At 39.9% G+C, this 27,310-nt stretch overlaps 1 protein-coding gene across 3 annotated transcripts in view; it reads right to left on the bottom strand.

Moving 5' to 3' along the window:
* The window catches only part of scube3 (signal peptide, CUB domain, EGF-like 3), a 90,503-nt gene that overhangs the window by 54,789 nt on the left and 8,404 nt on the right, over positions 1-27,310 (bottom strand). For all 3 annotated transcript variants that reach the window (XM_053483155.1, XM_053483156.1, XM_053483157.1), the window contains exons 2-3: positions 7,965-8,087; positions 4,650-4,775 (exon numbers count right to left, since the gene is read on the bottom strand). In XM_053483155.1, the coding sequence (XP_053339130.1) occupies positions 4,650-4,775; positions 7,965-8,087 (249 nt within the window). The remainder of the gene's footprint in view (positions 1-4,649; positions 4,776-7,964; positions 8,088-27,310) is intronic.

Below are 27,310 nucleotides of genomic sequence, written 5' to 3'. Positions count from 1 at the left end.
AGTAAAATACTCCTCTAATCCTGGTAGACACGCTAGTCCTTGACATTATCATACTGTACCACCACCTAAGCAACACGCTCGGTCGGAATGAACTTTCTGTCTGTTCCTTGACTTGGACGTGGCGACGGTTCTCTGCATCTCACTTACAGGCTTGTTTTTACAGTAATAAATCTCAGCATGCTTCATTCCAACAGCTGTCAAATCAAGCAGGTTGATCCACTTCCATTGTGCTGCTCTCGCAATACGCTCTACTGGTAATTTACACCAGCGCACACTCACTGGGCCACGTTAGGAAGCTGGGATTCGACACAGGTCTTACGCACGTTGCTAAGCATCGTAAAACAAGATGGAACGATGCTCCAAACCCCAAGTAAACCATCGGACATGGCCGGGGTAATAAATCCAGTCCGATTGCAACAATGGTCGCTGCTAAAAGAGATGTCTGCTGTCTGCTGAATACGTTATTAATAATTAAGGTAAGTCTTAACAATTAATTGAATATTAAATTGGGGGGGGGGGGACCTAATGCACAAGGTGGGGAACCACCATGGATGCAGGATCTCAACCACACACACACACACACTATGAGTAATTTAGAAGCACCAGTTAACCTGCTGCACTTCTTTGGACTGTGGGAGGAACCGGAGCACCAGCTGGAAACCCACCAAACATGAAGAACATTCAAACTCCACACACACAGATGGGAGATGGGATTCAAACCACCATTCCTGGAGGTGCGAGGCAACAGTGCTAACTAATTTTAACTTTGACAGCTCTTACAGTTCCTTAACCTCAGCTTCATTACTCTAGTAGATGTGTCATCAAATGAATTGTAACACTGGAAATGTATCATCAAAAGAATTTTGCTGATTCTGTTGCCCAAAATATAAACCTCTAGGAGACTCATTTAATGTACAGTAACAGGCAGCTACTAAGAATAAATGATTGGAAGGCCTTTTTTTTTTTGCCCCCACAAGATTCTCATTGGACTGCTGACTTGCATGAAAGTGAAAAAGTGGTGTCCAATGGTATCCCGGTCCAGATGTACACTATTAGGCTTAAGCTGATGCCATGTAAATTATATGAAAACTAGTATTAATAGTATAAAGTATAGTATATTGTAGTATAGTATAGTCTAAAAATAGTATTAATATTAAGATTCAATTGTTTGTACCATGTACCTTAAAGCACAATGAAATAATTTTCCACATATCCCAGTTAGGCCAGGTCAGAGCGCAGGGTCAACCAGGATACCCCACCCTTGGAGCAGACAGGGTTACGGGCCTTGCTCTAGGGCTCAACAGAGGTAGCTTGGAGAGTCTAGGGCCTGAACCCCTGACCTTTTGATCAGTATCCCAGAGCCTTAACTGTTTGAGCCACCACTGCTGCTATCCACAAATATACAAATGTCTGTTTTGACATCTAAAAAAGATCTATTTATTCTGAATAATGAATTACATATTGGATGGGATGCCAGTCAATTGCCGGGCGGCATTCAGACCTGCATTTGGACATTTAGTCCCAGCTAGAGGTTACTGTTGTAGCCAAGCCATTCATCGTTATTCTTTTAGAAGATGGAAGGAAACCAAATAACCAAGAGAAAACCTAGATGATCAAACTGATCAAAGAGTCCTTGTGCTGTGAATGCTACTTCATAGTCAGGTTGTAGCACATGGGTTTGACAAGACCACTGTCATCACCCCAGTGATCAACCAGAATACTGTGCCTGAAACACTCCTGTAGAAAGGTAACCCACTGCTATTTGATGTGTGTGTGTGGCCGAAAACATTGAGGCCTTGTCCAAAAGTGAATCAAAGCGGAACGCAGACCCCATCCATAAAACAGGAGCAAACTCTCTCCTTAACATGTTTGTACTTTTAATTTGTAGGTTTTTAGAAACTGTATGATGTTTTGGCACGCCAGAAAACGGCAAATATTTAGCCACACACCTCTGCAAGGAGGACAGGCAGAAATAATGACATGGATAAACACTGTGCTGTTTTCACCCTGGCTTTCAAGGAAGAAAAGCAGAAAAGCTCCAGAGGAGACAGAACCTCTAAAAGAGCTGACCAGAGGCTTAACTGTCTCAACACTAATCCAAAGATTCACCCTTCGAAACAGGACTGGTTCTTTCACCGGCTCGAGGGAAGGGCACGGGTAAAGCCAAATCCAAACAAACAGAATAAAGTCTTTCCTGACAAGATTAAAGGATTTTTCACTTTTCCTCTTTCCATTAAAAAAAAAGAGCCCATGGAAACGAGGAGTCAGCCGAGTCGGGTATTTTTAGCCGCACTGTAGAGCTCGAGATGGCCAGGCCTTCACAAAAAGTCGGTTTAAAACGGGATGGGGGCCTAATGCCGCAGCTCGTAGATTTCTACATCACGTCTAAATTGCTGTGTATATAACAGAAATAGGTTTTACTGATGGGGAGATAGGGGTAGGCCAAACAAGCAAAGAATACATGACACATTCATCACACATTTATCAAAGATGACACTGTTTACGCCGTCTGCTTATCCAGTTTGGTGAGACGTGTGGGCACGGGTTCGGCAACATGTACGCACGACTTAAATCTCAATCTCTTAGGCTAGTTCCCATTTGCACAGCTCAGCTAATGTGAAAAGGTACAAACACTGTTGTAGAACTCATAGCTGGGAACGTATAAAAGTCATACGAGGAAAAAATAACAGCCTGACGGCACATAACTTTGTAACTACCACACTGCATGTATAGCGGAAACTGATTGTGCAGATTTATAATATCTCAAACATTAACATTTAACAAATGTTTAATTAAAACCTCTCAAATGGGACCAGCACTGCATGCCGTGGTTGAGTAGCTTGGGAGGGGGGGTGTATGGTGACCCACCAATGGCAGGGCTTGAACACGGATCCTCAGATCCAATAACCAACAACCTAAAGCCTTAACCGCCCGAGCCACCGCTCCCACATCTTACATTTAATGGATTTTTGCAAAACTGGTTCCACTTGGAGGTAACTCGAGGACTCAGCTTTGGTTTTACCCAAAATTAAAGTTAATGAAACTTGTCGTTCAGCACACCTGGTGATGTTTCCTCAGTCATCTTATTATTCTTGTTAAATGTGCCGCTATCTCACACAGCCGTGTAACCGTACTGCGATTATCGGAAACCATTAGAGTCAAATTTGGTCAGATGATCAATTTGAGTGATTCGTTAAAATTTCTAGATTAATGACATGGTAAAGACATGTTAATATTGTCAGTTCTAATTGAATTATCTAAACTGTGTGCACACACTTTGGGAAAGCTCTGAGACCCGGCATAAAGTGTTAAATAAACAATATGTGACCTTTAAGTCCTGCAATGGTTCTGAAATCCGGTTACTCAGGCTCCGGATCTGTTGTGACCCCAGGATGAAGTTTGATGGTGATTAGGTCACTTTCCCTAACTCATGCTGCACTTCCTTGTGGAAAAGACTGGAAGAAAGTTTTTTATAATCTGCCTAACAAAAATTTAATAATCAGAATTTTTTTTGTTCGTTTTTTTTATATGATCCTAAATCATTTTAAGCTGATCTTTGTGTTTTGACAAGTTTTGGCATGAATAAGAATCCCAATCACCCAAAGTGAGAGCATGGATTCCAGATGGCACGGAGATAAGAGAAATAAATTTACTGGAGAAAAATATTTACTCGCCCTTGTTGCCGTCAGTTTAGATGTGACCAGAACAAAACGCTTCGATTGAGTGCCGACGAGGGACATAAAGTAAACAAGCCACACTCGCAGATATCAAAGGAGTCCTGTAGGTGGGCCAGAGAAGCAGAGATAACGAATTACACGCCTGCCCGGCACGGACGCGAATGATCTCCACCAGGGCCAGTCAGGCTAAATGAACCAAAATGGTGCACTGTGTTTGCAAGCAAGCGCCAAGTGCGAACGGGAGATGGTACGATTGCAGGAGAGAGCTCTTTGCAAGTGCGTATTAGATTACTTTGTGTTCCTGGTGATAAAGATCAGTTAGAAAAGGCTTTAAGAGGGACTGGGTGTTCAACAAGCCTGGGCCTGCAATCAGTAAAGTCAGAGAGCAGCCCCATATTATTGTATTTAAAGACGCAATAAGTATGATTTAGATAAAACAAACTGGAACACGGTGAGCAGAAGTGGCTAAAGGTTTATGATGGTGCGTGAGATAAAGAAATTATCCTCTTGTGCAGGCCTCATCGACGGCCACACCGATTTTATTGCTTTAAGGGAATTTATCCACGTTATCCACAATGAGAGAAAGAACCAAAGGGAGAGGAAGAAGGAAGATAATAAAACAACATGATTACCCATAAAACATTCACTTTTGTTTGGTTATTTGCATGCGCTTGTTCTGCTTTCAGTTAAAGATCTGAAGTCGCTTACTCGGTTACATAACCCCAATCTGAGTCGCACATGGAAGCTTTGTTTAGATTGACATTGCTGATCTGGAACATTCGGTTAGTAAATGTAGCAGAAATGCACTCGTAGAGCCCAAACACACGCTTGATGACACAGTGCCATGTGCCTGGCTGTTCGTAGGGGCGCCAGGGAAGGACGAAAGATTATTATTAGAGGCTGCGGGGGATTTCGGTTCGGCACGTCAACACAATATGAGGTACACACGGATACACAGTTACATAGACTAACCTAGGCAGTTATGGCCGTCGTGTGCTAGGCGGAACCCGTCGTAGCATGTGCACCGGTAGTTCCCCGGGATGTTGATGCACTCGTGGACACATCCTCCGCTGTAGTCGCTCATACACTCGTCGATGTCTGCAGTGAGACACAAAGAAAGAAAAGACATAATTAGAGAATAAACACAATATGATATGATAATGCACCGTGGCTTTATTTCCTTTCATGGTAATAAAAAGCTGCTGGGTATTGAGAGAAAACACTAAGAAAAGTTTGAAAAGCAAAGAGGTGATATACACCAATCAGCCATGTTTGCATGTTCTCCCCGTGCCTGCTGGTGTACTCCGGTTTCCTCCCACTGGTACTTCCAAATTGCCTGTAGTGAGTAAATGAGTGTTTAGTGTAGGATCCCCTTGACCCCCTTGTGCAGTTCTGGCCCCCTGGGGCATGACTCCATTAGACCTTTAGGGGTGCGCTGCGGCGTCTGGCACCAGGACGCTGGCAGCAGATCCTTTGGTTGCTGTTGGTTCCTGAGTGGGGCCTCCCTGGATCAGACTTCTTTGTCTGGTGCATCCCATGGGTGCTCGATCAGATTGGTCCAACATTTGGAGTCTTTGCTTGCCGGGCCCAGTATGTGGTAGGCTGTGGCATACTGAGTGTTGTGATGTCTTTTTATAATAGCCAGCATTTACATTTTTCAGCAATTTGTGCAACATTGTGCAAGTTTTTCTGTGGTATCGGACCAGACGAGGGTGCCTTTGCAGTCGTTATGTTAATGTTATGGCTGATTGGTACACTATATATAGCTAGTAACCAAAGAGAAAATCAAATGACAATCTATAAAAGCAGTCTTTGTAGCTGGATTTGGACTTAACCTTTATTTGCATTACGGAACTACAGTTTGATGTCAATCGGCTGACTACAAAGAAGCTCATCTGGCTGAGTTATTAACTTCACAGTTGCTGGAATGCTGAAGATCCGGTGGCAAATTTTTCAAGGCAATTTGTCACTGCTAAATCCAAGAAGACATACTGGACATGCTTGCTGCTTTTTTCCATTTACATTACGGCATTTGGCCCTTTTCCAAAGTGACTTATAGTTTAGCTCTTTATACATCTGAGCATTTAAAAGTTAAGGGCCTTGCTCAAGGGCCCAACAGGTGGTGGTGGTGGTGGTGGGACCTTCTGAGCAGTAGTCCACTGAACTAAAACTAACACACGGCCAGTCTGTCATTGAGTCTTTGGTTACAAGTTGGTCTCAGGTCCCAACATGGCTTCTTCTTTGGACCACATCAATCTTCCAGAAGTGAAGAACAGTTCCTGGCATAGGGTGAAAGTCTCTGGTTGGACTGATAGGAAGAAACCCGACAGTTGAAAAAACACAGGAGCTCTTTAAGTGTTCTGCTCGACTAGGTTGAACTTTTTTTTTTCTTCTCTTCGGAGTCAAGAACATGCAGACCATCTCCTCTTGTTTGCCGCCCAATTGAGCACTAATTACCCAGACTCCTTTGGTTCCCTTTGCTGAGTTTGCTTGTGAATCAGCATTCTCCACTCACTTAAAGGCATTTTATTCCAATGTTCTGAAAGGCGGGTCACAACATAAGTCAAAAGAAAGCGTCAGGACTGTAACGCTGGGTCGGGGCTGTCGAGGGCAAAGGGCTGCAGTCACCACGCGCTTGACTCTCATTCATTATAATCACACTGTTTACATGCCATAACTCAGCAACAGACAGATGCAGCTGTTGAAATTTATCTTTTTTTTCCAAAAGTGCTTTTAACACTGCACTGCTGCTCGATATCATTGCTTCATTTATGCTCCTTCTTTCCATTAGTTGTTGATTCTTTTCTTGTTTGAGTTCAGCAAATCCTCTGGAAGTATTAGGATTCACCAACCCTAATTTACCCTGCTTCCAAAACTAAGGCATTCAGACACTGATCCTAGATCAGCACGAAGTGCAGTCCATCTGATGGCTCTCTGCGGTTCTGCCCAGGGGCATTTGCAGTCAAAGAGGGTTATTTAGAGAGCCAAGGCAGCCAGACAACACAGCGACCTCTTACACCGCACGCGCCCTCTCTCCTTTCAATGAACCTCGGCGGACGTTCTCTCATAACTGGCAGCTCGCCCGCAAAGTTCTACTCAACATCCAAGCCTTTTAATGCTTTTATGACTTAGTTTATGTCCTCATTTATAATGCTTATAACATTTCATGGCAGGCGGCCACAGGCAACCGAGGGCCAGGAAGAACGAGAACAGGAGTGAACACGGGAATGTTGATGGGACAAGGTGAAAATTGTCTGAGCGATAAAGGAGAGATGGATGAGCATTCCGATGAGCTTTAGATCCAAAGAGGAAAAAATATTAATAGCCCCCGGGTTTCGGCATCCCCCTGCTGAATATCACATCGCCGCCTGTTTGCACGCTTTCGAATCCCAAATAATCACTAAACACGTGTAAGAAATTTCCTGAGCGGTGGATAGACCTAAATAAAATCTTTTCTTTAAAAGTGCTCATTGGATCCTTGTGAGTCTGGAGGAGGAAAGTGCAGCCAAGAAGCTAAAGGAGTGCGGTGTTACCTTAGGCTCGGATACACACACTCACACAAACACTGAGTAGTTACAGGTAATGAACGTTCTAACAAATCATGGAAACATGTCAGTGAGCTAAAGAAAGCTTTACAAGTTTGCTCGACAGCATGTTCCAAAAATCCACTGCCAAGGAAATTCATTAAACAATATTATTAGATAATATTTAAACATGTTATTGTTTAACCAATGCAGTAGTACTAATTAGAAATAGGAAGAAAAAATCAATTGAGTTACATATTGCAATTTTTTTGTGCATACACTGAATACAAAACTTTTTTTTTATTTAGATATGTTCGCATTTGTGGTCGTGCATCTATTGCAGTTCCTCTATAATCCTACAGGCGCAGGTGGTGTGCTCTAAAATATTTACACACAGATACAGTAGCACAGTGTCCGGAGTTATAGTTAAAATAATATCGTAGCGTGCTGTTTATAAAATCGAGATATTTACAGAATCGCAATACAAATAAAATGGACAACTTGGTATCGTGGTTATATCGTATCAAGCGCTCCCTGGTGATTCTCATCCCGATACAGTAAGGAACCCCGGGAGCACACTCATGAGAAAGATTGCAAGGGAAAGCTTAAAGACTTCATTTGAAACCCACATCAGAGTTGTTACCCAGAGCGTATTCAATGCTGATGACCAATCAAACGTGAGCTTTGTAACATCTCCAATTCTGCTTGGTCTGAAGATAATTCATTGGCTAATTCATTTGTGCATTTTTTTTGTGAGCCGTACCTTCACAGTGCTTTCCGTCTCCTTTATAACCGGACTTGCAAATGCACTTGTACGATCTGAATGTGTTCTGGCAGATAGCGTCGATGCTGCAGTTGTCTATGGTCTCCACGCACTCGTCCACATCTGGAGAGAGAGAGAGAGAGAACATGAGATATGAAGTTGGAAGATAAGTTGAGTAAAAACAAAGGAAAGACTATACGGCTTTAATTTATTACCGATGCCGGGGTGTAGTGGCTTCTGTAATCTGCTATAAATAACATTGTGTAACAGGAATAAATTCACATTTTATTTGTCACATACAGAGCCATACACAGAATGATTGCAGTAAAATACGTATACGCCTGCCCGTGACATAAAAAGAAAGATTTCTCTGCTGTGAAATAAATTGCACTGGAGAGTACAATTAGATGAAAAATGTACAACATTTAGAAAAGCTACCAGAATAAAATTTAATAAAAAATAGAAGTGTATAAAGGGTATAAATTATACAGGATAAATTAAAGACTACAGAAAGAAATGATAAAATCTAAGAGTGCAGTTAGTCCTCATTTATGTGAAAAGTGATCCTTGAACCTTCATCTTATTCCTTAATCTTGTGTGTAAACAAGACCAAAAAATGTGCGACATAACAAGAAGTGTGCAACGTAGTGAGTAATGATACATACGATACTTTTAAAAGAGCATATAATGACATTGTGAAAAGTAACTGCTACTGCTATAACGTTCAAAGGCATGCTTTTTTTTCTGATGAGAAATAGTAGAAACTTAACGCAAATTTAAAAACAATTTGAAGATTTACTTCCCCTAATGTGACCTCATATAAGAAAAAAAAAAGGATCATCTGAAAAGTGGAGCTTCAACACACACACACACACATACTTTCAGTGTAGTGAGACATTTGTTTACCTGTTTTAGAAATAGTAAAATATGGGACCTTTAAAGATGATGTGCTAGCTTTTGTGCAGTGCGGGCATTGCTATCAGTTTTGATTAGCAAAGCAATTTAACTGTACTAGCTACCTATGATGACTAGTAGCGTTAAGAATCTTCGCTACTTCCTTCCAGGCTTCATTTTTCTTCATAGGAACTGAGAAACTGAAGAAACACTGGAGAGCATACGGTTTGGTTTCGGAGACCGTTCCAGCTAGTCGTGCGGATTTGCGGCTTTAGCTTTATGTCATACCTTATACCTTACACAGAACTGAAAAAATCTCCACCTGGTGTTGTTGCTGAATTCTGAGTTTTGCTTCACCACTTGTCAGTTTAAAACCTTGGGTTTCGATGTCACTGACTAATTACAAAAACACTCAGATCAGCGTGCAGATATTTTTCATGCTTTGTATCGCCTCAACAAGTGAGTAAAAAAAAAAAAAAGCCTTTCATACTTAACGTGCATGAAACTTCAAAGTGCATGGCAAGAACTATTTTCTCCCTGAGTAACAATCAATGCTGTATCTTCTCTCTTTATCATTTCCTGTTAAGACCTTCCTCTCATCTCTGTATCTTCCCGTGAAGGCTAGTTCCCGTCACAGCAGAGTGACTGAGTAAACTCAATGGTATTCCTGCTTCCTCCAGCTGCACCGTTTAAAAAACCAGCACATCAAGCCCCAGCCAGGATCTGCCTCGGATCTCCTCAGACCCGGCTACGCTAAGCTGATTGCTGTTCGTCGTGATGACCTGGCACTGATTTGGGGGTTAGGAAGAAAATCCCATCGCTGCTTTGTACCCGAAGAAGCTAGCATGATGAACGGGTTAGCAACAGATTTGCATCCCTGTCTCTACTTAAACGCAACAACAAACAATTCTGCTATTAGCTGTAATAGAAACAGACAGAGCTCTAATCTGGCAGGCTAATCAGAGAGGAATGCAGATTGCAAATTACCGCTCTTTTGTGTGTGACGTTTGCCGCGTCGCATCAAGAGAGCATTTGCCAGGCACATATAGACGGACGAAAACAGAAGAAAATGTTTAATCTGAGTAATTGCTGCTGAATGTTTATCGTTACAGGAGCAGCTGCCTGTCCCTTTTAATACGTCCTCTCTTTTTTGTGTGTGTGTGTGTGTGGACAAAAACACTCTAAAGTTCTGCCCCTGAAACTGCATAATCACTTCGCAAGAGCATCCAAGGTATTTCAGACAAAGACGTGAGGAAAGGAAAAGTGGAACTGACCTGGATTGGAATGTTTGTTTTGGTCTATAATTTAATACCTTTAGCTAATTAAAGTCATAACTAAGCTGGAGCACCGAATTGGTTGAGAGATCAAACTTTCCCTCCATAAAACTTACCGTAGGCCCTTTTAAGGGCTTAACCCTTGTCTGGAGATGGAAACGTTTCAATGATACACAAAGTTTTATTTTTTAACCAAGGCTTGTATAGTGAAGAGCTCTAAATATAATACATAAAAAAAAGCAATTCAACAGAAAAGAAAATTTGAAATAAATTCTTCACAAATGAAGGAGAGAGAGAAGGATCTGTTCTCTTTCATTAAAGAAGCTCAACTCACTAATGCCTAAAGATTGACTTAAGAAACAATAGGAAGACTAAACTTTCTGCAGGTTGTTCAGTGCATCTTATACGATAATCCTGTTTATACTGTAAGGCAGTTTAAATTATGATGAGATGTTTTACCAGTCTTATTTTCAGTTCATTTAGTTGATCCCACATAATTGCCTAGAAACAGCCTAACTAACAAGGCTTGTTAACCTGACCAGTTTAAACCAGCATTGCCAGAAAAACCCAGTCTCACAGAACCAGGCAAACAAACTAGATCAAGCCTGATCAGCTAGAAGTAGTGTGTAAACGTCCAAGTCTCATTTACAGTTTACAGTTTAATCAAACCAGTCTGAATACCTAGAACCAGTTCGACCAGGTAGCACCAGCCTGACTATCCGTGCTGACCGACCCAACCAGCTAGAATCAGCCTGCACACCCTTGTAATAACATCAAACCAAACATGTCTGACCAGCTAGAACCAGCACGCATACATCCAAAACCCCTGTAATACCATCAAATACCAGTCGGAAGCTAAACCAAGCTTGACCAGCTAGGATCAGTCTGACCAGCAAGGCAGGTTATACAAAGCCAACTAAAACCAGCCTGAAGATATGTATGCACCCCCCCCCCCCCCCCCCAGCCCACCTCAATACCATCAAAAGAAACATGCCAGACCAGTGAGAACTAGCACGTAAATGTCAAAAACCACTCTAATACCATCAAACCAAACAAAACTGACCAGGTAGGACCAGCCTGCACGTGTCCAGAACCCTTCTAACACCATCAAATCAAACAAGTCTGACTAGTTAGACCAGGCCTGACCAGCTAGGCAAATCAATCCAACCAGTTAGATGCAGCCTGTAAGTCTCCAAAACAGGTTGAACCTTCAAACATAGACTATCAACCCATACAATCCTGTCGACCTAGAACCTGCATGAACTATATGTGTTCACGATCCCTCTGAAAGCCTTAATCAAGACATAATGTACTCGGCCTTAAAGAATTAACCTGACCAGCTAGAACCAACCTACAGTATAAGTGATCAGAACCCAAGTTATACAACAGTCCATACAGACTTGCCAAGTTAAACAGTGTCTAAAACCTAGGTTTTTTTTTCTAAAACCAAAACCGCAGCTGATGATGTTCACCAGAAAACCTTTTCCATGCTGCAGGGAACAGCGAGCAGCTTCAAGATAATGTGAGCATAGCTTAACCTAGCTTAAACTTAACAGCCCTCGGATTCACAAATAACCACATTACAGACGATCTTAATAATCCATGCAGATTTGTTCAGATCTGTCTTCTTTTACAGTGAAGGGAGCCTACAGATACAAATGCCCACAGATAGAAAGATGAATATCTGGACAAAAAGTCATGTGGGGTAAAACTAGGGGCTCTGTGGCTAGCAGACTTTTTACCCAGATTAGTCAAATGTAAAGTGCATTGGAACTGTTTACACTACGGGGCTTTTAGAGCTGCTGTACTGTATCCACAGGGCGCTTGTCGGATAGGACTTAAATTGAGGAGCAATGCATTATCGCTTGGAGGTAGGGAGGAAGATCTAAAGATCTATTTCATATCCTTAGCTTATATCAGAACAGGAGATGCATAGTTAATCAAATTTTACAGTAAAACTGACAAAACAAGGAGGAAATATAGAACATTGAGCCACTTAAGTAAGGAGGGAGAATTTGCTTAGCCTTGGCCAAGAACAGAAGTTCTGTTTTGAGATGACCAGCAGGAATAATCCAATGCTTATGTGGTTAAATCAAACGATTATGTGGTTAAGTCAAACCCAGTTGAATCTTTGTCCATCCTTCACACAGCACTTCATAATGTTTTCAACTTAAACCGGATCTGAATTCAAATAATTACTGGATAAAGCAAGTGATTCCTATCAAGCATCCAAAGCAAAAAAGACGAAAAATAATAAAGTGCTGGTTCAATAACAAATGCCTTTTTTTCACAGAGCAAATAAGCATGTCAGTGTTACTCTGTCTGAAAGTGGGCTTTTAAGAACATTCCTCTGACATTTTAAAAGAGAGAAAAAAAGACGCTCGGGCTACGTAACGCATGCCGAGAAATTGACTCACGCTGTTTCTTTTTTCTCTTCCTCCTTTACACTTTAAAAATCCATAATTATGCACAATATCACTAATCACAGCCAGTCTGGAAACTGGTGCATTTTTTTTTCCATTTCAAAGAATCAATAAAACTAAAAAGCTACACACATTAGCAACGCTAATACGCGTCAGGGAAAAGCGCCAGCTGTTTACATTCTAAGACTTCAAAGCGCTAGCTAATGCTCATGTTTAGTCCAGTGATTGCAGCGAATGATGAGCTCGAGCCTGAACTTCACTCTGAGAGATGCTTCACATCCAGTTCTCCTTATCCTCCTCATCCCCCTTATCCTCCTCATCCTCATCCCCGCTACCGAAAGCCGCTCATCTTGAATCAGGACACGTGGAACTCTAAGCAAAAACTAATACATCCTAGACCTTTTTCTCATCATTATATACATTACAGACAACAAAATAATAACACTAACAATAAATTCATTATTATTTCTTTTCTAAAAAAGAGAGATTTAACTCTTGGTTTAAAACATTAAAAAGTGATTTCCTCCCACTCTTTCTTACTTTCTTTCACTTTTTTATTCCCTTTCTTTCAGCACTCTTCTGTGTCTGTTTTATCTCCCCCACTTTCTTTCTTTCTTACATAATTGTTTTCTTTCTTTCCTTCCTTCCCTTATACTTTTTATTCTTTTCTTCAACCTTTTGCACTCTTCATTTCCTCTTTCTTTCTTTCTTTCTTTCTTTCTTTCTTTCTCTTTATATTGCCAACTCTTTCAGTCTTTACTTTTATTTTTCCTTTCTTTTCCCCATTCTTTCCCTTCTTATTAATTCCTTCACTTCCTTTATGCTCTTCTTCTTCCCTTTATCTTTTTATCCCCTCTCTTCCGCCAACCTCACGTTTCTGTCGTATATTCTACTCCTTCCTTTTTTTTCTTTCTTTCCCACCCCTACTTACTTTTTATTTTCTTCCTTTATTCTTTTCTTTCTTTCTTTTCCAGTGTGATTTTTTGTTTCTCTTCCCTTCCCAGTTCTGTTGCTGCACATTTTTTATGCTTTTCTTACTTTATCTCCTAAAATCTGATTCTTCTTCCTGTTTTTTCCTCTTTCCTTCTCTTTATCACCATTTTTCTCATTCCTTTAAACATCCTTCTCCTTTTTCTTTTTTGCTCTATTTCTCTTTACAATCTTTTTCTAAACTTTTTGTTCTTTTATATCTTCTCATAAATTCTTGATCCTTTCTTTCTTCCTTTTTTTCTTTCGTAACAAGAGAAAAGAAAGTTGAATATACAGGTTTGTCCCTTAACAACATTTTAAAGTCTGAAACTGAATGTTTTTTTATGTGGAAACACTGATTTCGCTCTCGCTGAACCAGAACCAGTCCTCTCAGTGAAGGAAGCGGTTCCAGGCTTTGGAGCAGCAGCCCCGCAGCACTTAGATTTAGCTCTTTATCTTATGACTTCATTTGTATAAATTCCACTGGAAATGCTGTCACGTCTATGAATTTGGAGTCACATCATGTTTTTTTTTTTTTAAAGCAAGCTCACTGAACCGAGCTGCTAAATGAGCCAATAAGCTGAACAACATCACAGCTAGACGCTTCGGTTTCTCTAAGACTGGAACAAGATGTCGTAAAGCTCATACACTACAAGTTATAAGATCAGTCATAAGTTTATTCATTATTATTAACAATTATCATGCAAGGGGACAACTTAAAGCAATCGGAAACTGACTTTGACCTCTTAAGAAAACATTCATTGCTAGGAAGTTTCTCCAACTGGAAAAAAAAAAGAATTACAAAACATTCAAAAGATGTTCATATAATTCTGATAAATCTGATAATTTACCTGTTTGTAGTTTCGTTTGATTATGCGGAAACAGAACAAGAAATTTACACTAAAAGAGAGTAAAATATGTCTAGACTTAATAAGATGATGGTTGGTTTATAGTAATTTTACATTTAAAGATTATGAGATTGATAAGATGTCATTTTTAGTAAGTTTAAGTTAAGAAGGGCTTCACAATACTAACGGTCATATACTTTTCTTTTTTTAATCTACATTATTTTAAGAACTGTCAGATACTGTATTTCACAGGACGTGCGTCCTATAAGTACATACTGTACTACGGAGGTATTGGAGTGAGCACATTGATGTTTTCTGCAATTTTTTAAAAAAAATTCGCAAATTAGACAAGGTTGTCTATTTCAAATATTTTTTGTGTAAAATTTGTATACTTTCCTCTTTTAGAACTTTGTTTATTCTAGGCTCCATGATGCACTTCAATATTTGCGAAAGAAATTTGAAGCAGAGAGATAAAGCCACAATGCTCAGAAAAAATTCGATCGCTTTATGTACAACAGACATAAGATGTACGTGTGGAGGAAGATGCTGATGATACTGTAAAGTTTCTGTTTTAATTTTGTGATTGGTTCTCATGATTTTTAACAATCGCACTCACTCACTCATTTTCTATACCGCTTATCCTGTGCAGGGTCACGGAGGGACTCCGGGCATTTGGACCCTGGACCCAATCCATCTCAGGGCACACAAGCACACACACATACACACTAACGCGTTCACTACCCAATTAGTCTAATCTGTACGTCTTTGGACTGTGGGAGGAAACCGGAGTACCCGGAGGAAACCCACACAAACTCCATGCACACAGAACCTGGACGTGTGAAGCCACAGTGCTAACCATTTTAAAAATCTCAATCTGCAATTAAAAAAAAATCTGTGTGCAACAAAACCCACTTTTTCTTGTTAGACAACTGCAGGCTGATTTATCCGTTGTGACAAAACTGTGTGCATGCGTCATGCAATTATAGCATATAGTGTAATATATACTCCAATAACTAAAAGGAAATGTGTTTTAAAATAACATTTATTACCACTTAATTTAATAAATGCTTAAATAATAAAGGCATGCTTTTTAACACTGTTGTAACTAAAAGAAAATAATGCATATATTATATGTAATAATATAATATAATAACATTAGAAAGTTTTGTTTATTTTTGCTGTCAAACTGATCATATGACAATAATTTTTTAAAAGTGTGCAGTTAGTATAAAAGTATTTCTATTAAATTACTTTCAAATCCGAGTAGAATTTAATTTAAGTGGTTATTTCTTTTCTGTCATTTATTATGAATATAAAGTTATAACTATAAAGAATCAGACATTTATTACGTTACATTTATACTGGTGATCATGTGTTTCATAAAGACATTAGTGGAAACGTGTAATTACTGTAATCTCAGCACAATGAGAACGCACTGCTACTGCCAGGAGCATCGAATCAGGCTGAGATCTGGGCGGAAATCTGTTATTCCACACGCTATCCAAACGAGCTAACAAAACAGCTGCGGTGTGTTTAAAAGGAGAAAAAAAATAACCTCAATGATACTGTAGAGTAACGAGGAGAAACGGATAAGTTGTATTCAATTGTTATAAAATTGAATTTTCAGATTAACATTCCTTTAAAAAGATAAATAATTGATTTAGTAAATGCGGAATATTTGGGAATATAAAATGATGAAAACTAGCAGGAGTATAGTGAAGGTGTATCGTGATGAATTTATCACCATATCATCACATTGTCCAGCCCTGAGGGGCCCACAGTAACAACGACAAGTAAGACTGCAAAGGAGATCATCCACAATGTGGACCTATGATAGATTGATGGATGGATGGATGGATGGATGGATAGAAGCATGGATAATCAGAAACTGACATATAGATAACTGGACAGCCGGATGGATGGATGAAGAACTACACTAGTGTAGGAGAGGAGAGCGTGACCTCCTCAGCCCCAGTGCTGCTCCGCTCATGTTCCGGATTTTCAGAAACGTTTTAATCTACATCAGTCGTACAAAACAGTTTGAACTCTGGGCTCTTGAAAAAAATAAATCAAAGTTTGTTTGTTTTGTGTGTGTGTGTGTGTGTGTGTGTACAGTATGTGTGTGTATTGATGAGGTGCCAGGTTGCTGTTCCTGCCCTCCGTATTGCCCCACTCGGGTATATTTAGGCACCGACTACTTTAAAAAGGTATTCAGATCAAACACGGGGCAGTGTTTACTCAGAGCGCAGAGACCCTTAGTGTTTACCCACACGTACACACACACAGACGAGCGCGCGCATGCACGAACACATGCACACAGACACACACATGCATGCACGCATGGACACCTCTTCTCCTTTTGCATAGATAAAAGAAATAGTGCACTTAGAAGAAAAAGAGAGAGAGAGAGAGAGATAGAGAGAGAGAGAGAGAAAGCAGGGAAATATAAGGAGTAAACAGAGATGAACAGAAAGAGAGAGGGTGTGTGAAAGAGAGACAGAAGGAGACAGAAACAAGGAGAGAAAGACATACAGAAAAAGATAGAGAGATAGGAGACAAGAGAAAACACAAAGGGAGAGAGGAACAGACAACACTACAATGGAAGAAAAAGTGGGAAAATGTGTGTTAAGGATATTCTGCTTGTGTGCACGTGTCTGTGTATGTGTGTGTGTGTGTGTGTGTGCGGTGTGTTTGTGAAGGTGTGTACACTGACAGCTTGTCACACAGGGCTATTAGGCGACGTGCAGGCTGGCTAAAAAAAAAAAGATTGTCGATGAAACGCAGACGTCAACATCTGATCTGCCCCCCCGCCCCCCCGCTCGCCTTCCTGCCCATCTGCCCCCCCCCCTAACCTTTTCCTGAAGTTAATGAAGGAGTGCACTGTGTGTGAATGGAGGAGCTTGTAAAAGAAGCATGGTCAGCTCACACACAGCTTCTAGAGACAAGGAACTGTCTTGGAAGAACTTACAGGAACTCTGAGGAACTTTGAGACGGAGATGGAAGGAGATTATTGCACATCTGGACCAGCAGAGGGAGAACCTGGTGTCTACAAAATCTTTATTCTTTACTACTTACATCACAGCTTTTATCTCTATTGAAGCTTAAAGACACCAAAAAAAACGTGTTACCAAGAAAACACACACACACACACACACACACACACACACACACACACACACACTACTGTCCTGAAGATTTTAAAATACTGCTACAAACCTCTGACACTGGAGACTCCTTCCTGAAAACAGACTTTTTAAATCAGTCTACATGAATGTAAAGCCCTTGCGTAAAGAATCAATGTATTTTTTTTTTTTAGTAAAACAATATTATTTACTTTATTACTAATAAACGGATCCGGTTTAATTGATTATTTCTAACAAATATTGGACGCTTTTATTTCTAAGCCAGCGAGGAAGACGAAGGTTGACGAGGACATAACTGGAGTGAGCGAGTGAAGAACGGCTCGGTGGGAAGCCAGCGGAGGGACGAAGGCATCTGTGGAGCTTTTTACAGGCCTCCTGATTGAGCTTAATGACACGGAGGGAAAGCCGCAGAGCCTCTGAAGGAGAGAGGCAGTCTGCTGTGAAACCCAGAGAGGGTGTTGAAATGAGAGCGTTCTGCTAACAGATGAATCACCGGACCGTTCTGCGTGTGTGTGTGTGTGTGTGTGTGTGTGTGTGTGTGTGTGTGTGTGTGTGTGTGTGCGTGCGTGCGTGCAGAGAGATGGCAGAACATCAACACAAGCACTGCTCTCTTTTCACCACCTTATAAAAGTGCTCACAGCAGTAACAGATCCAGATGAAGCTCTTAAGAGAGGAAACACCACAGAGGCGTCTGCTTCGCAAAGAGGACAGAAAAGATGGGCTTTGATTTTTTTCCTTTTTCACTACACTATCGTGTGTGACGTTCCTAAGAAATGCTAGAATATAACAGCGCATGCACATTTCTGATTTTGTTTTCTCCCTGATGTTCAGAGTTGTTACGCTAAGAAAAAAAAAAAAACAAGGAAAATGAGTATTTACAGTTTTTCGGGGTTAAGGAGAGTACGGGAGTGTGTAACGATACGGCCAGCTGTGCAGTCGGATACTGTGGCAACCTTTAAAATATGATATATGGGCCTCCGAGTGGCGCAGTGGTAAAGCGCTCGCCCTATCATCCGGAGATCGCTGGTTCGATCTTGGGTGATGCTGTTACCTCTCGCAGCTGGAGGTCTAGAGAGAGCTGATTGGCCGAGCTCTCTCAGGGTTGAGGGATAAGAGGTACCTTGTGCTTCCACATTAATCACGGCTCTACAGCCAATCAGGGGCGTCTGTGAGCTCACGCACGCGGAAGTAGCGGCTAGCACTTTCCTCCGAGTGTGTTACTCCGCCCCTAACGGTGCGCAGTTCGAAAAGATGCGGTCGGCTGACGTCACGCTGTTCAGAGGAAACACGTGATAGTCTTCGCCCTCCCGGCTGAATGGTAGTAGTAGTCTTAATGTGGGAGCCCCCTAGTGACGGGGAGGAATTGGCTATGACTAAATTAGGGAGAAAATCTGAAAAGAAATCCCCAAAAATAAAAAATAAATAAATAAATAAAATATAATATATGATAAACAGCACAGGACAGTGTGACAAGCAAAAAAAAAAAAAAAAAACGATATTGAGTAACAGAGCTCATGGCAAGCATAAAGACGCCGAGCTGTGAGTCGCAGGTAGATTTTCAGTTAAATTCTATTTTTTGGGGCATTTTAATATTGATTTATTTCAGTTTTATTTCTTTGTATCAAAAACTACTGAAAGTATCTAACAAACTTTGAAATTCTGCGTAACTTGTGTTTCTGATCGATTTAAATGTCAATGTATTTTTTTTTTCAAAAACTTCACTCCGATGCACCAACCACTCAACACACTCAAAAGAAGAAACAAAATGTGACTATTTGCAAACAATTTAAGCTGATTTAGGGAATTAATCAGAGCACTGACCCATCGACTCAATTATTTTAAATAATCAACAAAAGATTGATTAAACTGCATAATCAAAAAAATCCCACAGCTCTAGTGAGTAATTCAACATTACATTTTTTTTTAACACCACAGCACTGTTTAATTCTCGATTAGTTTCTTCATTTCTATAGTCATTTTCATAGTAAGCTAATAATAAATACATTAAAAATATTTTTATATATATTATATACATATATTGCTGATATGAAGACGTTTTTTGTAAACACTTAATGTCCATTTAATGTTTTTTTTTTTTTTTTTGGTGTTGTTGGAAGGAGTCTTCAGTGATAAGTGATACCATGAACTAACTTGTAGGATGTGCTTGCTTGTTGATTGATTTTCCTATAACACCATGCCCCTTAGTGGTCTAATGATTATGCAATTTGTTTTTCAGATCCTGGTTATTACAGTAATGGGAACAAATTCCTCCACTTAATTCGTCAAACTGCAACAATGGGAAAAGAGGTTTATTTGTTCGAAACCCTATTTATTATTAAAGAAATACACAGCTGATCAACTCAAGATGCCATTTGTTCCTCGGAGAACAAACGTACCTCACATAAAGGGCTGCTAAATCCCCGAGTATTCAACGGCAAACTTAAAAACAGAAAAGAAAAAAAACCGCTAGACGCTGTGCGCCTTGGTGTGAGGTTCGATACAAGCTCAGGCAGAGAAGGGTCTTTAATGAAGATAGGATTCCTTTCGACAACCTCCGAGTGGATGAAGGCTGATATCCTCGACAAAATCGCCTAATTGTTGTCTGCGTTCCCGGAGGCGTTTCCAGCAGACGACAGTTCAGGAAAAATTGCCAAAGCCCTGACTTAAAAACATCCAAGTGTGAAGAATAAAAAAAAAAAAGGAAAAAAGAAAAAAAAAAAAACTTCAGAGGACTTAATGGGAAATGATGCGTCAAGTTCAAGACATGACTGCTGCATTAGCATGAAGAACAGGACATGAATCATCTCATGTAGGGCTTTGAGAGGATTACCAGAAGCATTTTAACCAAGGAAGCTCCACTCATCACGACTCGGTGTTGGAATGTTACCAGTACGCCTGTGGAGGTCTTTAACATAACCAGGCAGGAGAGATGACAGGGAAATGCGCAAAAACACGTCTCCGTGTCTGTCGCCATAAGCTACGCTGAAATCCGTAAACAATGGAGCTTCAGAATATCGACCAGACAACTCCGGAGCTACAAAGACCTGGGGAAACGCCCGTGTTTACTTTTCTAATTAAGTAATTGGTTGAAGCGCTGATCAAAGTTTAATAACACGTTTCAAGTTTCAAAGCTGGAAGGTTTTATTGTTGAGGCACACAAACAGAAATTCTAAACACATTGGACCGAGATCATTCATCGGGAAACCGAGTGCTAATTTTCTTTTGTACCTCTCGACTTTTAAAATGGTTCTGTTGAATTAAATTTTTTACTAAAAAAACTACTAGATAGTAAAAAACAAAAAAGGTAGTATTTCCCAAGTATTTCATAAGTATCGTTGATGCTAGTTTGCTAGTACCTTTGTTACAGCCATAACTTTTAAACCATTAGTACTAGCAAGTTTTTGTTAATTGTCAATGTTTTGTACCATTTATTCTGAAGTTTAAGCCTTAAGTATCTTTAGTACTTAAAAAGAGCTGCACAATTGGATTAAATTGTGATTACTATTTAAACTGCTATATGTAACTATAAAAAGGTACCATTTTGTATCTTGATCTTTCTGTAACATTAGTATTACCCCTGGACGCCACGATGGTGTAGTGGTTTAGCATTGTCGCCTTGCACCACCAGGGTCCGGGTTCGATTCCTGTCTCTGTGTACATGGGGTTTGCGTGTTCTCCCTGTGCTTGTTCGCTCTAACAGAAATGGTTTCCTCTATTAGAATCTTCTGTACCATAAGTATCACTAATTGGTGACATAGCGTGTTCTGTATGACTAGTAGATTATTAGTTTGTATCGTTTTGACACTAGTGTGTACTATCAGTATCCTTTATACTACTAATAATACTAGATCACCCAACTATGTAACTTGTAGGTTACTACAATTACTGGATTGTACCGTACTAGATGGCACCATTATTTTTAGTTTATGCCATTAGCAGCATCTGCATTGTTACTTTTTGTATTATTAGTAAGAGCAAGTCTGTACTATCAGTACAAACGAGGTTTCTGGCACTGTAGCAATGTAAAAAAAAAAAAAAAACGTAGCGATGGCAGCAATACAACAATGCTACATTCCTGGCTAAAAGGAACCGTTTTTCAAATGTCGAGAAAAGCTTTTTGTCTTAAATAAAGGCCGGCCGACTCTTTTAGCACAAGTCTGATGCTGCTCCTTTTACGACACACTCGGGGGAACTGAGGCTACCGGGCTCTTGCTCTCTCTCTCGCTCTCTCGTTCTCTCTCTCTCGCTGCTCTCTCGCTGCTCTCCGCAGGTGCCAATTAGCCTCCCACTCTGCTGTTTTCTGCTAGTTACTAAAGCGACTTTAAGAGGGGCCAACATGGCAATTACAGCAAGAGTGTTAGCCTGATATTTTTAGGCGTTTCCTGTAGGAGCAAACCATAAAATGACTGGGTCTGTGTGATCAAGGCTGCAAGCTGTACAGAAGAAGGGTTCAAATGCCACACAGTGCACTATATTATATGCTAAAAATTAACATTTCAGAAATAGCTGGCTCCATTCCGGATGTTTTATAGCAAACAGGTAGATTCAGTAGCCTAACATGAAAGATGTGATATATAGCGGTGGCGGCTGCAGAAACCACACGCTTACGAATGAGACCTTTATAGGCTGTATTGGCTTTAGAGGAGTTTCCCCACCACAAAACACTAACACTGTTAATACTGAATGAACAAGAGGTCAGCTAGCGTTACGTAAACGCTAATAAATCTAATAATGCTAGTCTTCATTGAAACGATGAATAAATAAAAAAAAAGTACAGGCATCATGTTTACACAGTTCAGGACGTATTTGGGGTCACGGAGTCCACAGTTGGTAGTCGTTTCAAACTCCTTTGTGACATCAAGCCTGTCATGGAATGGTTAGCGGATCAGGCGAAGATTCGCACGGCTCCTCTGCTTTTCACATCGCTGCTCTAAAAGTCCTCAGCATGCGTTTAGCCGTCACGGAGCGCTGTTCGGTCGTCCTACAGTTGAATACTCGGAGTGTTTTCTGCTCTTCGCTAAGCAGAATAAAGCATTTCCTTTCATTCATGTACTACAGCGCCTCGGAATGTAAACACTCACAGTCTGTAAACACACACATTAAACCGCGCAGCAACACACATCCATCCTCGATGGCCCGCGGAGCCATGTGATGTTTCTCTTTAACCCGTGAACCCATGAAGTCTCATAAAGTTATACGTTAAAGATAATCAGATTTTAAAAAATGAAAATAATAAAAAAAAAAAAAAGGTAAATTACATCAACTCTTACACAAAGATGAAATCGAAACGAAAATTTACACAATTTTAATGTATACGTTTTGGTACTTTTCCCTGTGCAGTTGTATTCGATTAATCGGATTTTTAGCATGCGATTCTGTTTAATTCACATTTTGATTTTTCCACCAGACACATTATTTTCATGTGATTCTTTTCTGAATAACTCGTTTACCGTCAAATTAATTTTCAACTGATTAATTTATTTATCCCTTGATTCATTCGGTTTCACGTGATTCATTTACTTTATAATTTATGATTTATTTTCCACAAAGTTCATGTTTCAATCACGTGAACCATTTATGATAAATTATTTCCTATCATATAGCAATCACGTTGTTTTAATAAAAGTGTAATTAGCACGCTAATTAGATACTGATGTAGACGCCAAGGGCGGGCAGGACGACAGCACCTACATTAGCGCTATCTGATTGGATAAAAGTTTCCCCTCTAGATAGGAAAACCATCAGAACACCCACAATGTACCCTGTAGAGTTAATACGAACAGGGCGAGTCAGATGTTGAGCCTGGAAACCAAAAGTGATGCTCATGACTTCTAACATGTGGTCGATGAACAAGAAGCTCTCAGCACTTGTTTGCCTGTAGAAATGCCGCTTTTCTGGAGCATTTTTTTCTCCCCCAGTGCAAGCCAGAACACGTGTATTACAAGCGTCTTTCAGAGGGGCTAATGAGGAACAGGCAGAGGATGAGGCGAACAATGAACCCCTCACATGTGGATGTTGAGAAAGTGACCGAAACCTTCATGAACGTTTACTGGGTTGACAAATCAGGCTGTCCATGCGTGCGCATGTGCGTGTGTTTTTGTGTATATCTGGGATCCTTTCAGGAATTTGTTTGTCAAGCTGCCTTGAAAAAGAAAAAGAAGAAGAAAAAAAAAGAAACAAGCGAGTGAATACATTGAACCGAGTTTTTTCCAAGAATTCCGGATAGAGCACCACAACAGACAGAAGAAGGCTGAGGAAATTAAAAAAGCCTATCCCTGAGGCAGGTACTGCACATGCTCAAAGTGAATCTCAGCGTGCAGCACAGCATTTGAATTATGCAGGTTTGCAATTACGAGCCAGTATGTTCCATGTTTATTGATTAGTATGATTTTTCGGGTCACGCACCCTCAACAAATGCCGTTTTTTATTGGTCTTGACAAAGCGTTAGCTTGTAAGCAGGTCATACCTTGACCTTCATGCTATTTTCCATCATCTTTATATAATATTACTTATGTGGTTGTGCAATGGTTATAATTTTGGGATTTGATATATGTATCACTCTGCAGTACTAGAAAGAGGGGAGACCAGCTTCAAAGCTAACTAGCATCACAAGCTAACACACGACTGAATCCCAAATCCCTCTCTAACACCTGATCAAGGAAACTACTTAGTGTGTGGAACCAGGGATTGTCCACGCTACAGTACATAGTAAACATGGAAAAAATCAAAAATCATAGTAAACATGGAAAAAATCAAAGTGAATTGTCTCGGGCAATACAAAAATAGATTACATAGCAGGTAATGCACTGGAGACCCATTTAAATGTCTAAAAGTCACTAAAAAGTGGATATTGCACAATAGGTCCCCTGTAATTTAAAAAGTTTAATGCAAAACATCATAAAGATGCCAGAAAACATACGGCTGACACTAGAGACTCCTTCCAGAAATGTTATATCGACATGCCTTCACAGAAAACATTTACATTTTAGCATTAGCCAGACACCCCTTTCTGGCACGACTTGCATTCATTCTCATCTAAGCAATTGAGTGTTAAGGGCCTTTCTCAGGGACCCAATAGTGTCAACTTGGTGGTGCTGGGGTTTAAACCGGAGACCTTTCGATCAGTAGTCCAATTCCTCAACCACAGAGCCGTCCCTGATCCCAACATGTAAAAAAAAAAACCTCACCATGTCAACAACTGCGAAAAATTTTACGCCACTAAGGGACACACACACTGAGTTAATCAGTTCAGGGTGGCTTATACAAAACACAAAGTGCTGAGGAATTTTTCTGCGTATAATCAATGTGGGGTTAAGCACTGGGTCCGGCAGGATGAAAACACTGGGTCCTGGGAGGCAGAACGTGCAGTAAGAGCGAGCAGTTTTCTCTGGCAGAGTCGAGTGTGTGACTGTAACAGGAGTCGGGCTATCAGCACAACCTCGGAGTTCGCAAGAGAGCCTGTGTTTTTCTTGAGATCGGTACAACAGCTCGAAATACTGCCCGTACTGATAATACACACACATATACACACTCACACACGCACATGAACATGAATATCTTTATTAAGAAAATGGGGCAGATAAAGGATGAAGCAGGTGGTGCGATATTGGTTACACAAATCCTGGACTTGAGTAAAAGTAAGCATACCCTAGGTAAAATATTGCTGAAGTAAAAGTAGAAGTCCACCATTTACAATTATACTTAAGCAAAAGTACAAACGTACTCACCTTCAAATGTACTTAATTTGGCTACCGAGTCAGTATTAAAGTACAGAGCCTTGTACTACCTCAATGTAGTCTTTAAGACCTAGTAAAACTCTCTCTCTTTCGCTCTGCTTCCGGACTGTAAACATACCTTTTCCCCCCTAAATGTATGCAAACTGGCTCCGATTCTTATTTTAAACACCTGCTTCATTGTTAAGCATTTTATGAAGGGAAAGCAAATGCCAACACAATTGCACATAATAGTCAGAATGTGGCGATATTCCTGATCCAATACTACTCTATATGCAATTCCATTTAGAAATGTAGTGAAGTACAAGTTGCTGATATTTGCTGCAGGATGTAGTGGAGTAAAAGAAAAAAAAGATTTTCTAATAAAACTACGCAAGTAAAGTACATGATATATGCACTTAAAGGAACAAAGTAAATTTACTTCCACTTTAGTTAACTTCCACCAGTATGAAAGAAAACGATTTCATCATAATTATTGTACTGTATACGGTCTCAGCAACTGTTTATACCACAACATTGATCCTGATGGCTCAGAAGGTGTTAAAAAAAAAAAAACAATGTCAGGGACTTGAATTTGACATTTTGTTTAACATGAAATGGTTACAAAAAAAAAAAGTGGTTTACTGCAAAGATTTTCTCATATTGAGACATTTTAAGGATTTTTGGAAGGAGTCTCCAATGTGAGTGATGTAACAAACAGTGTATAACTTCCAATTCTTGCTATATATACAGTATAAAACAAGAAATGCAGCTTAAAATAAGTGTCAATGTATTGTCTAATGTGTCATTCCATAATTAATAAAAAACAGTAACAGTAGCTCCGCTTCTTTCCACCTGATCCTCTCGTTGATTAATTCCCATAACTGCACATCCTAAAGTGGTTTATTTCTTACTTCTTTTTCCTCCCAGAGTGGATAATTGAACAGGGTAGACCTTACAGCCATGAAATTTCCTAAAATAACTTCCCACAGTGTTTATTTTTAGTGCCGATGTTTATGGATTACAGTTTCGGGGTCACGGAGAAGGCTGGACACGAATCGCAGTAAAAGAGCGAAATAAGAGGCTCATCTAGCAGACCTTGACGAGGTCCTGAAAATAGCAGGCTGTCGGACACACTCGGGATTTTACAGCCACACGCGAACGTCCGTGGCCACATGAGGAATGAAGGGAAACTGTAACACGTATGAGTTTCTCCTGCAGTGGCTAAGACACCGTGCAAGCCATAACTTGTATGTTTAAAAAAAAAAACCTGGGGTATTTTTTTTTCCCCGCAGTGTAAGTTACACATAATCAGGGGTTGTCTGAGACTTAAAAAAATGAAACAAACAACTTAGTAACATAATTCATTTATGAATTATTATAAATTCAAGTTAATTATATTAATTTGCTTTTTTATTAAAGCTATATAATTTTTACTCTCATAACACATTTGTTTTTTACAACTCTCACATCAATTTTTTACAAGCTGACATTATTTAGAATAAATAATGAATAATTTAATTATTCGCCTCCAGTGAGCAGTCAAACAAGCTAACAGAACTTCCCATGAATTAATATTATAATCTAATAACGATAATAATAAATTGCAATTATTTCCACCACTGAATATGCGTCATGTCACAGATCCCACTTTAAAAGCGTGTGTATATGGTATTTATTGTTTTATTGTGTGACTTGCTCAGAAAGCTTCATTAACAAAAAAGTGCCTCCTAGTGTCAAGTGGACAAAATGCATCGACAAGAACAAAATTTTAATCTTGTAACAGTTTAGCCTGCTAGCTGCACTTCACATCATAAAGTGTGCACCTGTATATACACAACAGTATTCCTGTATTAAACAGATTAGATTTGCTCAAATTTAGGGAGCGTTCACGTCAAACTGGGACTTTTAATTGTGAGGAATAACAGTTAAGCAAATAAAAACTGCCTTTAGTTCTCTATATAATCCCCTGCTACACTAATACACTCATCTTAGTGTTTCACTAGTGCTTGGACACCATCAATATAGACAGTTTTCTGAGCCATGTTTGGACTGCCTGCTTCGCGTCTGAAACGCTGGCCTC

Source organism: Clarias gariepinus, chromosome 22 (assembly GCF_024256425.1).
Source record: "Clarias gariepinus isolate MV-2021 ecotype Netherlands chromosome 22, CGAR_prim_01v2, whole genome shotgun sequence".
Taxonomy (NCBI): Eukaryota; Metazoa; Chordata; class Actinopteri; order Siluriformes; family Clariidae; genus Clarias; species Clarias gariepinus.
Note: the sequence above shows the minus strand (reverse complement) of the source record. Positions and strands in the feature narration are given on the sequence as shown.